Source organism: Mus caroli, chromosome 4, assembly GCF_900094665.2.
Source record: "Mus caroli chromosome 4, CAROLI_EIJ_v1.1, whole genome shotgun sequence".
Classification (NCBI taxonomy): Eukaryota; Metazoa; Chordata; class Mammalia; order Rodentia; family Muridae; genus Mus; species Mus caroli.
The window spans coordinates 41338510-41353183 of NC_034573.1; the positions used below are offsets into that span (position 1 = coordinate 41338510).

The following is a 14674-nucleotide window of genomic DNA, read 5'->3' on the forward strand; positions in this document are numbered from 1 at the left end:
GGAGGAGGAGGAAGAGGAGGAGGAGGAGGAGGAGGAGGAGAAAAGACTAGTAACTTCATTTTATAGCTAGTTAATGGCACCCACAGAATAAAGCCCAGATACCCATAGCTCTAAGGCCTATGCTTTTCTTAATGTTCACTCAGTGGACATTCTGCAGTGAACAATAAAACCGAACATCCCTAGACCCAAAAAGCTTAACGTTTGAAGCACTCTTGAGCCCAACACCTTGTGAGTACTGGTATGGTGCCACATGTGGAAACTCTGTACCCTGAAACTGTTTAATGTCCAAAATTATTATTGAAATCATCGATGGCTTGGACTTTATACCAGTGAAAAGGTGTTTCTCCAGCCATAACAGAAGCCCTGAAGTCAATCCCCAGAACCATAACAAAATTAATAAATGAAATATAAAATGATTTTTAGTTTATGATTCTGGGCCTATCCCCAAGATCTGTCATGCACTTGTAAATATTCTAAAAACCTAACAAACAAACAAACAAACAAAACGAAACTCTGAAGCCCACCTTCACATGGTAGCAGCTCTAAGCACAATGCAATGCCATTGCATTGGCATGAGCTGGGTGTGGTGGAACACATGGTGGGATCCCACAGAGCCTTGTGTCGAGGAGAGCCTTGCAGAGGGTGGCCTTGGGGTTGGCTCCAACATGGCCTTGGCTCTCCTGGCTGAAAGCAGAAACAAGGCTCAAATCAGGTTGAGAGAAAGGGATGTTTGCCAGCTGGAAGGAGAGGCTAAGCAATCAGTTTGTGAGATGAGTAGACCAGCAACTGGAACCCAAAAGCAGTGTGAACCTAAGACTAGACCATTTAAGGATGCTCTGGCCATCCTTTGCCCCTCTCTGTGTACCAGCTTCATGCTAGCTCTTCACAGACCACACTCAATGCGCAGAGGGGAAGAGGGCTGCTGAAGGCTTAGTTCTTCCACTGTGAGCTGGAAATCAGGGGCTTCTTTGTCAACGTTGGTCTGCAATGTCTTAGGATAGGACAGTTGCAGGACAACATTCTAATTGGCTTGTCTCGAGCTAGGTGTCAACTTTGGACCAATCATCTCTAGTCAGGAGGTAGGACCACTTGGGAACATGGTAGCTCTTACTGTCAGGAAATGGTTGTGGGTGTGAAAGGGAAAGACCTCAAGAGAAAACCACAAGGACTTTGACAGGTGCTGGGTAGATAAACCAGATGTGGCTACAGGGCCTTGTTGGATAAATAGGCAGTGCAGAAGATACAGGGGGTTGGCAGGATGAACGCAGAAGGCAGAGAATCTGTTGTTCACAGAAGCACGTGGCTGGAACCAAAATCCAAGTCTTCCCCTGACCCTGTACCTACGGGCCACCTACCACCTATGTGTGGACACTCAAGCCCTGTGTTGGATCTGAAGATTTGTTCAAAGTAGCCTAAAGAATTAATGGATCCATTTTCTAGGATTTACAGGGATATCCTTCTACCTGCCAAGAGCTCTGCAGATTCTGAAGGGGATGGGCTTAGAGAGGCAGAAGAAAACCAAAGGGGAAATTTCAAGACTTCTGCGTTTTTCCAAGGCAGGGGCATTTCAAATGGGCACTCCGCCCCCTCATATTTTCTGGGGATCAGTATGGCAGCCTTGAGCTGATTTTCAGGGATCCTGTGACAGTACAGGAACTAAGAAGCCCTGGACAATTTGCAGTGTGCACACCCAGCCTGCATTTCCCTGGTTCTCACCAGCCTACCAATAGAATATTGTAGTGGCAGGGATGTCTGCTGGTGTCTCGCAGACAACTTTTGAGATCCTGCTTCCTCCAGAAGTGTGCAGCTGGCAATTAGCAGCCTGGTCTTTTTCTGTCCCCAAGACCAGTGCTTCCACCAACCTGGTCTCTTCCCACAGCCCAGCCCTTTCTCTTCCTCTTTGACACCCACTTCCTCTAAATGGCGGTCACATGCTTTGTCTCTTGAAAAAAAAGTTGTATGAGTCAGGGTATTTTCAACACCGTGACAGAAAAATTGACTCAACCTGGCTTTTTCAATTAACCACTAATGGGTTTCACTTACAATCCTGACAAATACTAGGCACAATTCATCCAGGACAATAGTGAAGAATTTCATCTCTTCTCCCCAAGCCAGCCAGTCTGGCTTTAATCTGCACGGTGGATAGCCCATAGCATGCAATGAACTGTGAGCACCCCTCTGGGAGTCAGCAGAGACACACACACACCCCGTACCCCCACACTGTGCTTTGTATCACTTCTCTCTTTTTGTCTTGTCCCAGCTGTGGCTCTTCCTGGCCCACCTGGCCCTCCAGGACAGCCAGGACTCCCCGGATCCAGAAACTTGGTCAGTACCTTGTATAGTAGCAACTCTACTGGATAGATTCACTGGCTACTATGTATTGGTAGTGGGGGAGGGAGAAAAGGGAGAGGGGGAGTGGGAGGGACCAGGCTGGAATTCCTTTTATTTTCAAATTAGAACTCTGCCAGGGGCTGAGATGTTCTTCAGTTGGTAGACTGTTTTCCTAACATGCAGGAGGCCCTAGGTTTGGTCTCTAGCACCACATGAAACCAGGCACACACTTCTTGCCCTAACACTTAGGAGGTGGAGGCAGGAGGATCAAGAAATTCAAAGTTGTCCTCAGAACATAAAAGTTAGAGACCCTATGTCTAAATAAATAAAGTTCCATGACAATAAAAATGTGCTGTTCCACCCATAGTAGACAGACATTTACTTCCTTTCCAGGTAACTTGTTCCATAAAGAGCTACAGAAAACAAAATGACTCGTTGACGTTGTAGCCTATGAGCCTTTAATTGACTAAAACTCAACTGTGGTCTATTTTTAAAAACAGCATGCACACATATGTAAACAGCATGCACACACATATGTAAACAGCACACACATGTGTAAACAGCACACACGCATGTAAACAGCACACACATGTGTAAACAGCACACACAGAGATATGCAAACAGTACACAAATGTGTAAACAGCATGCACAGGTGCTTTGCTGGCCACACTCCTCCTGGGTTGTTCAGCTAAAGCATGGCCCAGGTGCATTCACCAGGTCCCACAGAGCAGTGCAAGGGGTATGGCTTGCCTGACTGTTAGCTATGCTCAGAGAGGCAGACAAATGCCCACCAGACCTACAACCAATCCAAGACCAAATGCCAGCAGTCCTAGGAGCCTCTTTGCTGCTTAATGGGTTTCATTCTTAAAACGATTGCCTTTCAAAAGAGAACTGTCCAGCAGACAACAAGATTTGGCTATTTGGCTACTTTGGGGGATGGGGATGGGGAATTCCTATGCCATTTTGATGCATATTATTATTGTCAAGCTGAGATAATTTTTTTCTTTTTTCTTTTTTAATATATTTCCCTCAGTTACAATGAGACTTTCGGCTGGTAGTTTCTTGAGACTTGGTGCTATTCAGAATATTTTTTTTTTGCAGCTTCAGCTTCCTGAATCTGCTCCTAGATATGCTAAGTGGCTGCCATTCTTATTTTAGGCAACTTTTTGAGACAGAGACGCCGCAAGCCCCCGTTTTTTTAAACACATATTTAATATTGCAGCCATCCAGCTAGACTAAAGACTAAGTGCTAAGTATAATTGCCCACTTGCTTGCATTTCTTATCCCAAATGAAAATGAATTTGAAAGTCACTAAGGCATGTGAGCTGACGCCATTAGCCAGCGTAGCTGCTGCCGAGCTGTGTTTAAAATCAACACAAGTGGCAAAAGAAAGCAGCGTATTGATGATTTTGCTAAAACCAAAACCCAGCAAAGGCAACTCTGTTGCTACATCTTTATCTTCACAGGAAATTATCATTTGTGTTTTTATTCATTTTTTTTTATAATTTAGATTTGTGGCTCAAAGCAATGCATGTTTTCATTTCATGGAAGAACTCCCTTAGCCAAGCATGATAGCATACTCCTAAAATCCCAACACTCTGGCGGCCGATGTAGACGGATTATGAGTTCAAGGCATGTCCTGGCTACATAGTGAAAACTTACCTCAAAGCCTAGGGGCTAAGGAGACAGATCAGGGGATAAAGTGCCTGGCACACAGGCATGGAAATCCCAGTCAGACCCCAGTATCCACTTTAAAAAATAAAAAGCTATGTGTAGTTGCACACTACAGTTGTAACTGTAGTGCTAGAGGAGTGGGAACAGAGCCAAGTGGGTCACCAGAGCTCACTGCATCCAGTGTAGCCAGTCGGTCAGTGCTGGGTTCTGTGAGTGACCCTGTCTCAAAATGGTAAGGTCAGAGCAAGTGATAATGGAAGTTACCCAATGTCTACCCTGGCACCTCCCTACACACACACACACACACAGACACACACACACACTCAAACTCACACACATACTCACTCACACACATACACACACTCAAACTCACACTCATTCTCACATACATATACACACTCATACTCACACATTCATACACACAGATACACACACTCATACTCACGCTCACATTCATTCACACACATACACTCAAACTCACACATTCATGCACACACGTACACACACACTCATACTCACACACCTACACACACTCACACATACACACTCACACATACATAGGCTCACACATAAACACACACATACACTCACATACATGCACACATACACACATACTCACTCACACACCTACACATCCAGAGAGAGAGGGAGAGAGAACAGCCAGGGTCTGATGATGTAGCTCAGTGGTAGAGCACTTGCCTAGCACGTACAGGCTCTGGGTCTGCGCCGAAACACAAAAACCAAACTTTACTTATTAGTAAAGCATCATTATCCGATGCAACAGACCTTTGTCTTGAGTGAGGGATTATTTATATAGAAGGGTGGGTGTATCACATTTGGCCACGGTTTGATAACAATTTGGATTTTAAATGATCTGACAGGTCACAGCGCTCAGCGACATGGGTGACATGCTACAGAAAGCTCACTTGGTCATAGAAGGGACGTTCATCTACTTGAGAGACAGTGGGGAGTTTTTCATTCGTGTCCGAGATGGTTGGAAAAAGTTACAGGTAATTCTTAACCTTCCTTACAGCCCTCTCCCCTCCAAATACCCTCCAACACAAAGAGCATCCGCCCCAACAGTGCCAGTTCTTATGAGCGCTTTCTTGGAGCCGTTTCATTGGCAATATCCTCCTTCTCTTGCAGTTGGGAGAACTGATCCCCATTCCTGCTGATAGCCCCCCACCACCAGCACTTTCCAGCAATGTGAGTAGCTTCCCTGCCCACTCCCTGAGCTTCCTGCCCCCTTAGAGGGCCCTGCACCAAGCTACCTAAGCCTGTTCTGTGTGACTTAGTACTTGGGGGAAACTCAGTAATTTCTAAATAGGACACTGTCACCACAGAGTGGAGAGAGAGCTGGACGCTGGAGACCCCTGTTCCCAATTTACCCACATCATGTAGAAGAGTCCCTCCTTCCCTCCCTCCCTCCCTCCCTCCCTCCCTCCTTGCCTCCCTTCCTCCTTCACTTACATATTTTAAGACAAGATCTCACTAGTAGTTCTGGCCAGCCTGGATTCACCTGCTGCTGCCTCCTGAATGCTAAGGTTAAAGGTGTGTTGCCACCACACCTGCCTGGCAAACCCTTAACTTTTATTCACTGCCATAAACGAGCATAGACAATTGGCATAATCTGCTGTTGGATTTTATTGCAACCCTTTGAGGCCACAACCATCACCCCATTTCTCAGATTCCAAAACTGAACCTTTGAAGAGGAAGAAATGTTGGCTTTTAAACTGAGGTCCCCTGCTTCCCCAGCACAGGGATCTTAGAGATCTTGAGGACACTTCCTCCTTTGCCGGTGACTTTTTGTTTGGCTGTAAAAGGCCTCCCATGTAAGGGTCACAGTTAAAGGCAATGTCCAGCTATTTAAGCATCATGCCAGGGTTACTTGTACCTCAATGGACTCTGGAAAAGAGATTGAATGTGTATTCATGCTTTAACCTTTACCTTTCATGTCACAGCCGTATCAGCCACAGCCTCCACTGAACCCCATTTTAAGTGCCAACTATGAGAGGCCTGTTGTAAGTACAATTCATACATTTCCTTTACAAATAATGAGAGTGTGCCTGTAAGTGCTAAGCCCTGTGTTCGGTATCTAGTTTTTTATTTTGTTTTGTTTATTTCACGTATGAGTGGTTTTACCTACATGGTTGTATGTGCACCATGTGTGTGTCTCTGATGCCTGTGGAGATCAGAAGAGGAAATTATATGTCTTCTAACTGGAATTATAAACAACTGTGAATCACCATGTGAGTGCTAGGAATCCAGTCCTAGTCCTTTGCTAGAGAAGCCAGTGCTCTTAACTGATAAATAGTTCTTACCACTCAACAGCTTACAAACTAGCCAGGAGGGCACACACCCAAAAGAGACAGTTGTATCACCATGTGCTAAGCTATTGAGTGAGACCAACCCAAGATGGGGTTACCAGAAAGACAAAGGAAGTCACTCTGAAGGAGGTGACCTCTAGATGCAGACCTAAAGAACACTGGAGTTCAGGAGTGAGCCCGGCAGGGACAAACAAAAGTAGGAAATCCAGGCAGAGGGAAAGATGGATCATGGGAGGGTGGGATGCATGTGCACACGGGTCCTTCCTGTGCTGCACTTCAAACTGGCCAGAGGAATAGACTTCACAGCAAAGCTAGACGATTAGGCTGTAGAAGTGAACAAGAGCCGGAGCTGGGGAGTTTGCCCCTTTCCTGCAAGCGATGGGAGCTGCCCATAAGTTGAAAGCTGAGCAAGGGTATGTGGTAAGATGGGTGCCTTGAAATGACTTCGGTTTGAGCGTGTAAGAGGATTGGAAAGGGCAGAAGCTGGGGTACAAAGCAGTAAAGCTGCAGAAGATAACTGGTCAGAGAGACACAAAGGGACAGGAGAAGCCAGTTAGGTTCTGGCTGTGATGGGAATGAGTGAGACAGAGGTGACCCCAAATTCCCACTGGGGTGATCCAGTGGTCACTAGCTCCCAACCAGGCACCATCTGACATGAAGGGGCTGCAGACTCAGCCCTGCTCTATCTCTGGTGCAAATAAAGATCGTATTCCTGTCACTCCAGGGACTTCATAGAATTTGATCTCACGAAGTACAGCCAGCCTGGGAACTCTCTTTTCTGCTCTCAGTCATTTTGCTATTTCCATACACCCCCTTGTATAAGAATTTCTCTTCCTGTCCCCATCTAGCCCTTGCCTATGCAGGCATGGTACGCATGAGCTTGCACACAGCTCAGGGTTGTCACAGCACTATCTCATGCCCTAACTCCCTTACCTTGTGGCTGAAGAGCCCAGTCTGCCCAAGTCAGTTCAGAGTCTTGGGAGAAGCACTCCCCATGGTCTATCTTAGATCATCTACTCATTTCCACACCAATAAAGAACAGCCCAGAGATAGAGTCAAAGGCATAAGGCCTTCAGAGAGCAAGGCGTAAGCCACACCGCACAGATGTGCCTTCTGCAATGCTCCCGTGTCCAGAGAAGATCTCGGGTTCAGCAGAGCAAGTCTGAAGTGAGTGGTCCCAGGACAATCAAATGAAAGTGGGAGTGAGAGAGAGCATGAGATGTCTGAAACCCGCCTGGAGACCTTCAGCAGTGCGTGGGCATTGTAATGGGAATGGGGAGTCCCAAAAAGAAGCTGTACAGAGAGAACCAAAGAGAGGCTGATGGGAGAAACCCAGAGGCAAATGAGAAGCTTTGCCCTCCTAAGACAAAGAACAAAGGCCAAACAAAGTACTCAGGAGTCAATGGCTGCTGGGGGGACAAAAATGACTGAAAGTCAGATTTATAAGAGAGAGCAAAGTGTTTATGAAGCCAAAATGATTCTAGGAAGCTAAGGAGAAAATTCTCAGGGGGTGAGAGAGAGGTAAATTTGGGTAAACTTTCAATGAGCCCAAGAAGAAGTCAGTAAAGTGAACAATGGAGTTTTAAAGCAATGCATTGGTTTTTACTTTTTAAATACATCTATTTGTGTGTGAGATGCGTGTGACTCTCTCTCTGTCTCTCTCTCTCTGTCTCTCTGTCTCTGTCTCTCTGTCTCTNTCTCTGTCTCTGTCTCTCTCTCTCTCTGTGTGTGTGTGTGTGTGTGTAGGAGTGCATTTGTATGTCAATGCCAATTTGACACCCCTTAGACACAGCTAGAGAGTGGGAGAATGAGAGCATCCTCAGACCACGGACTGCACTTCATATGGAATGCCAGCAGAAAGGGCTGGAGGAAGGAAATGGGTGCCTATGTGCAAGCCAAATCAAATTCCCGAATGGCTTTGGTTTGGGGCTGATGAACAAGGTGTCAGGAATGGGAGGCAGGACAAAGCCACCCTAGAAGTCACAATTGTGACCAGGCTGGGAGCGTATCCAGATTTCTCAAGCATGGCCTGCACACTAGAATCAGATCTCCAAAGGGCTCTTCAATCTGAGGAGAATGTCTCATGCATCTTTTATTCACCCCAACGTCTGTTCACGGGTGCTAAGGCTGTCTTCACTGAGGATGGACAGCTGCACCTGGGTCACACCTTACAGTCAGAAGTGGGCCTCTTCCTCAGAACAGAAGAGGAGGGTGGGGCTGCTAACCACCCTGTCTTACTCTTTGCAGCTGCACCTGGTTGCTCTGAACACACCGGTGGCTGGGGACATCCGAGCTGATTTCCAGTGCTTCCAGCAGGCCAGGGCTGCAGGCCTCCTGTCCACTTTCCGAGCCTTTCTGTCTTCACACCTGCAGGATCTCTCCACAGTTGTGCGGAAGGCAGAGAGGTTCGGCCTTCCAATTGTGAACCTCAAGGTAAAGCTGAACCCTGTCGCCACTGACTTCAGGCACACCAATCCCCAAGTGGCCCAAGCACTTGCCACTTCATACAATTAATCATAGCTCCAAAGCCATACCTTCCCTCTTCTCCAATCACTGTTCTCTCTGAGCTGAGGACTCCCGAAGTAGTACCTGGGTCACACCATGAAGAGGGAGCCAAATCCTAAATGTGTCATTTGTCTTTGTAGGGCCAAGTGCTTTTTAACAATTGGGACTCGATATTTTCTGGTGATGGAGGTCAATTCAATACACACATTCCGATCTACTCCTTTGACGGTCGGGATGTGATGACTGATCCTTCCTGGTAAGTGCAGGCTTGGGCCCTGTGATGTAGCACGAGAGGCGTTTCTAGGACGAGTTCTAACAATGAGCTACCTCCCTGGAACACTGCCAGTGTGAAGCCACAGTGAGGCAGCTGAGTCACGGGAAAGCCATGGCCTTGGAGCCAGAAGCCTCGGGTCTAGTAGCTCATGATAAGACCTGGGCAAAGCACTTCACTCCATGAGCCACAGTGGCCTTGCCTGTCAAATGAGTACAGTCATCGGTATACCACAGGACAGTTGCGCATATGACTGTGGGTGAAAACACAGTAGGCAGTAATACTCAGTGCCTGTGCTACAACACATCTGAATGCAGGTCTGAAAGGCACAGTAGGCCCACACGGCCCTACACTTTAAGGGCTCCCGGTGTCGAAGGGCAATAGATTAGAGACTGTGTATAAATGTGGACAATTTTGTAGTTTTAAAATAGAAAGCTGATAATAGGAACAGAGGGGAGGATTTCATTTTTGAGGGCAAGAATGAAAAGGAGAGTCCTGTAAGAGGAGGCCCCTAAGATGTGAAGGAGTCCCAAGTCTGACCATGAGAGAGGCTAACCAACAAGTGAGCTCAGGAGCAATGGTCCAGATGTGTGAAACCTAAGGATGCCATTGGGAGATCACTGCAAGTGGGTATGGCTGCCAACATACTCTGTCTAGAGTATGTCTAGAAAGCAGATAACAGCCACAAGGCACAGGAGAGAACTTGGCATTGAACTGTGCGTGAGGAGGAACATGTCTACTTTTGCTACACTTATGCTAACTTCCTCACCAAGATATACCACAAAGAATTGCTATTTAGGAACTAGGGTGATGGCTCAGCGGGCCAAGGGCTTGCAGCACAAGCACAGCAACCTGAGCTCAGGTCTCCATCACTTATCTCATAGCCAGGTGGGGCAGCACGCATCAGCAACTCCAGCACTGAGTGGCAGAAATTAGTAGGTCCTTGTGGTTTGGTGGCCATCAAATCTAATTAAATTGGCAAGCTCTATGTTCAGTGAGAGACTGTGCTTCAAAAAATAGGGTAGGGAATAATTGAGGAAGATATGCAGTGTTGAACTCTGAAACACACACACACACACAAACTGTAAAATAAAATAAAAAGAAATAAAGAACTTCATGTTATTAAAAATGCCATTTAAAAAGTAACACTATAAAATTCCTTTCTAGGCCCCAGAAGGTCGTCTGGCATGGCTCCAACCCCCATGGTGTCCGTCTTGTGGACAAGTACTGTGAAGCCTGGCGAACCACAGACATGGCAGTAACTGGATTTGCCTCCCCACTGAGCACAGGGAAGATTCTGGACCAGAAAGCTTATAGCTGTGCTAACAGGCTAATCGTTCTGTGCATCGAAAACAGTTTCATGACAGACACCAGGAAGTGATAACCTTCCCATGATTCTTAAAAGAGTGTTCTAATATTTCTTACGTGAAGAGTTGACACTGAAGTCTAAAATGTTGTAAATATTACAAGTTTGGTTTATATATATATATATATATATATATATATATATATATATATTACACATCTGTCAAAAGAGAAACCAAAGAAAACATACCTCAGTATACTCAAAAGGAAAGACAGAAGGGACTCAGATCCAAGTCAAATCCAATCCACATATTGGTGCTAGATTCTGCAGGAAGACCCACCCCGACCCCCGCAGTGTGAACACATTCCCTGACACACAGTAGGACAGTCTGAAAACAGGCCAGCATGAATCCCCTGTGCATTCTTCAGAAAGAGATTTCTTCCTTGCAACCATGGCTGTTGAGTGTAAAATGTGCTTTGTGTTTGCTTACAACATCAGCTTTTAGACACACAAGCCCTTCCTAAGTCATGAGTGATCCAAGCGCTTGGGTGACTACACGCACGCGCACACAGCCAGGGAAAGGGATCCGCTCAGACGATCCTGCTCATGTTTCCTCCGGCTTTAGTGTGGTCCCCACTAAAATATTATTGCCATCATGCTGTAGAGTTCTGCGTGTTTACCCAGTCATAGCTGAGCGTGGCATCTGTTGATGTAATTCTGACTTGCTGGGAAGTTAAAACTCTAGGAGAGACACAGCACAGAATCCTTCCCTCCCCCTCTCTACCGTCCCTTCCCATTCCTCGCCCCGGTCTTACGATTTCCATTTGGCAAGCCTTGAATTACGACTGCAGCTGAAACAGATTGGCTGAGAAGAATTTTCTGAAAAGAAAAAAAAATCTCTGTATCATTGTGCTATAGACTTTGATATCTTTTTCCATGTAAGAGCATAAAGACATCTTTTCCAGGTGCTTTCTCCTGTTTCCGTCTTTCCCCCTGGGTCCTTCATTCCTTGGTACTGTGGCAGAAGAGGGCTGGGTGTGTGTGCTAATATTGTCACTAACACTGGGGACGATTCGTTCTAGAATTAAAGAGGGGTCGGGGTGAGGTAGGGATGACTCTGAGTGGGAGGCGAGCTCAGGGTCTCAGTGCATGGCTTTGGGCTCTTCTGTCTCTCTCAAGGAGAACGGGATAGACACACTCAGTGAATGGGATAGACACCACACTCAGTATCTGCTTCACTCGGTAAAAGTTAATCATCGGTAAACGAGGCCCCCAGCTCTGCAAAGTGGGTACATTCTAAACCTCTACTTTACAAATGAAGAAAAATGCAAGTGGAGGCTCGGCTCCTTCCTGGGTCCAGTCACGTGGCTGGCACATGCAGGGCTGGCTTCAGGCTCGGGCCCAAAGTCCTCTCAAGGCACCACTGGATATGGATGCCTGTTGGTTCCCTCTCCACCCCAAGTGCATGATTCTGGAAACATCATCAGTAGGCAAGAAGCATGCTGAGCTATTTCTTCCCATTCAGTGGGGACTGGCCCAGAAAGTCATCGGAGTGACTGCATCCTCCTAAGTCCTTGAAGTAGGAAGGAAATTCTGAACAAAAACAAAACAAAATAAAACAAAACAAGCAACCCAGACCGTCCACTTCAGAATCCACAGCAGGAAGAGCATAGAATCTTTCTAATGAGTCATGAACAGAAATGGCTACAGGGGAATGCCCCAGTGGTAGACGGCTGGGGACAGATCCAGTGCTGAGTTACAGCTGGGGAGTTCTTGGCATGGGCACAGTGGCAGGAGGAAGAGGACAGGAGGGTGCTGAGTCAGGAAGTATAGATGCCACCCACACCAGTCAGAGCCCGCCAGAACAGAGACCACAGAAAGGACAAGGTGGAGCAGAGCTGAGAGAAGCCAGGAAGAGAGACGCCCACTTCTCCTGACCCTAGGAGAGGGTGGTGAGGATTTCCCCCTCTGCATGCCCTGGAGGACCTACGTTCACAGTCAAGAGTCAACTACAGCTACGTGCACTCTGACGAATCATTCCAATCCTGTGCTTGGCATTCAAGAGACTTCACTGAGTGTTTGCCTTGCTAAACTTTCCTGTCCCGTGCCAAAATCTACCTGTCTGGTCTTTCACAGGGTCTCTTAGGCAAACCACATAGACTCTTCTGATGGGCCACGTCATGTCCTGTACCATCTTAGCAAAGCCTTAATCATTGTCTCTTCCTTCCCACAACACTGCTGTGACATCCCCTAGGCTGACATACCTGGTGTCATACCCCTCTCACTGGCTACCTGGTATACTTCACACCTGAAATATATCACTCAGCTAGCTAAAACATAGTGGCTGAAGAGTCTCCAAGCCTTCACTATGCATTGGCCTGGACGACTTGGGGGTACTAGAAGGCTGTTAAGCCAACCCTCACCCAGGCCAAACACAGGAAGGAATATGTAGGTATGTATGGCTATAACCTCAATAAGCTGGAGGGCTTTGAGGGTGCTCTGTGTCTGTATCAAAGACCTTCAGGTCTTAAGCTTGTGGCTTCAACCTTCCTGGATTTTTCATCCAGCAATACAACCAGAGCAAGAGAAAGGCTGCCAACCCACGTAGGAGAGGGGGCTGATCTTATGAGGACAACAGCTTGGGAAGAACTGAATAGCAAAAGAGCCGAGCAGCTCAGGGGGTGGGCAGGTGGGGGTGGGGATGGTGGTGGGAGAGTGTGGGGGTGTGAGTGGGGATGTGGTAGTGGTGGTGGTAGGGAAGAGTCTGGTGTGACTCCATGATATGGCCTGAAACAGACCTAGTAAGATGAAAAAACTGGGTCACAGGAACTACCCTCAGGTCTCCAGTGTTCTCTGGATCCCTTGACTAAGGGCTATGTCACCTGTACATGAACAGGATAGAAGCAGAATTGTGGGAACTGTCAACAGCCTAGTATCATGGTTGAGTATTAGTTAAGGTTCAGAAAAATAAAGAGTAAAAATAAAAAGAGGAATGAGTTTGTTCATGGGAGCAAGAAGTGGGACAGGAGTACAGACTTAATGTGGTAATGTCACACTTGGGTTAAGGTCATCTTCCCATCTGTCTGGCTGTCTGGCTGGCAGGATGGCTTCTGCTTTTCTCTATATATGTCTCCTTCCTTTCAACCAAAGACAAGCTGCCTTGCCTTCAGACAAGCTGAAGCAGACAGCTTCAGACCTGCATTGCCCTCTGTTAACCAAGAGCACACACCCACAGAGGGAAGGGGAGGCTTCCTCTCCCCATGGGGTTACGTCAGTTCCTAAAAATGACCACCACTGGACTCACTTGAGTTGTGTGTCTAGGGCTGTGATGGGCAGCCTCACCAGAGAGGAGACGTGCAGGAGAAAACAAAACTTCCTCCATCCAAAATGCCTAAGGTCTCTGAAATGACCAGAACATTGAAAAGATTAAAACACAGATTCATCCTGGCCAGCAAGAGGGATGGGATGGTGTGGGCAGGCAGGCAGAAGTGAGCTCACGTCAGCCTGGAGTTCTACAGTAAAGCATCTAAGCTTTATCTTACAATGAATGGGCAGGCACGTTGGGAAGATCTGAAGCGGGGGATGGGATCGGCTCTGGGTTGGTTAGTTTGCTCATTCACTCAGAAGTCTCTGGGATAATCACCTTTTTACTACTGATCATGTTTCACTGTGGAGACACAAACATAAATAAATGGTGGCTCCTTTTTCAAGTCCACCAACTCCTTCCATTTAAAAAAAAAAAAACTTTTTTAAGTTTCCTTTCTCCAACTCCTTTCATGACCCCTTCAAATTCCTGGCCTCCTCCTCTTTAACTGTTATCCTGTGCATAAATATATAAATATATAAATACAACCTGACCAAGACAACTCTAAATGCTGTTCTGAATTCCATGCACATCCCTCGGCACTCAGGAACTCTACAGTCAAGACAAATGCATTGTCCCAGTCTTCCTTAACCTAGTAGCTAGAGAGAGACTTTTCCAGCTACTTCTGAGCTCCTGAGGCACCAGGAAAGCACTGAGTCTCTTCAAAGCCTTTACTAGCCAGTGATAGGTTTCCCTGTCTTGACTTCTGTCGGGTCCTCTAATTCGTGTGGCAGTCAAATGCTGGAGAGTTCTTTGCCTCTGAATTTTGGCTCTGCCGCTTGCTGTCCACGTCATTACTGGCAAGTTTTCCAAGTCAAACTGAGCATCATCCCTGCACTTAATCCTTCCCTGCAACTAACTCAGTGTTGACAAATAGGGAGTCACAGAAAGTACTC

The 14674-nt window shown here is 46.7% G+C and overlaps 1 protein-coding gene across 1 annotated transcript in view; it reads left to right on the forward strand.

Annotated features, from left to right (window-relative positions):
• The window catches only part of Col15a1 (collagen type XV alpha 1 chain), a 104346-nt gene extending 92953 nt beyond the window's left edge, over positions 1–11393 (forward strand). Inside the window, exons 34-40 of the mRNA XM_021160109.2 lie at positions 2261–2325; positions 4887–5015; positions 5152–5211; positions 5967–6026; positions 8580–8765; positions 8978–9093; positions 10276–11393. Coding sequence (XP_021015768.1) covers positions 2261–2325; positions 4887–5015; positions 5152–5211; positions 5967–6026; positions 8580–8765; positions 8978–9093; positions 10276–10489 — 830 coding nt within the window. The 3' untranslated portion in view covers positions 10490–11393. The remainder of the gene's footprint in view (positions 1–2260; positions 2326–4886; positions 5016–5151; positions 5212–5966; positions 6027–8579; positions 8766–8977; positions 9094–10275) is intronic.
• The last annotated feature ends 3281 nt before the right edge of the window (positions 11394–14674 follow it).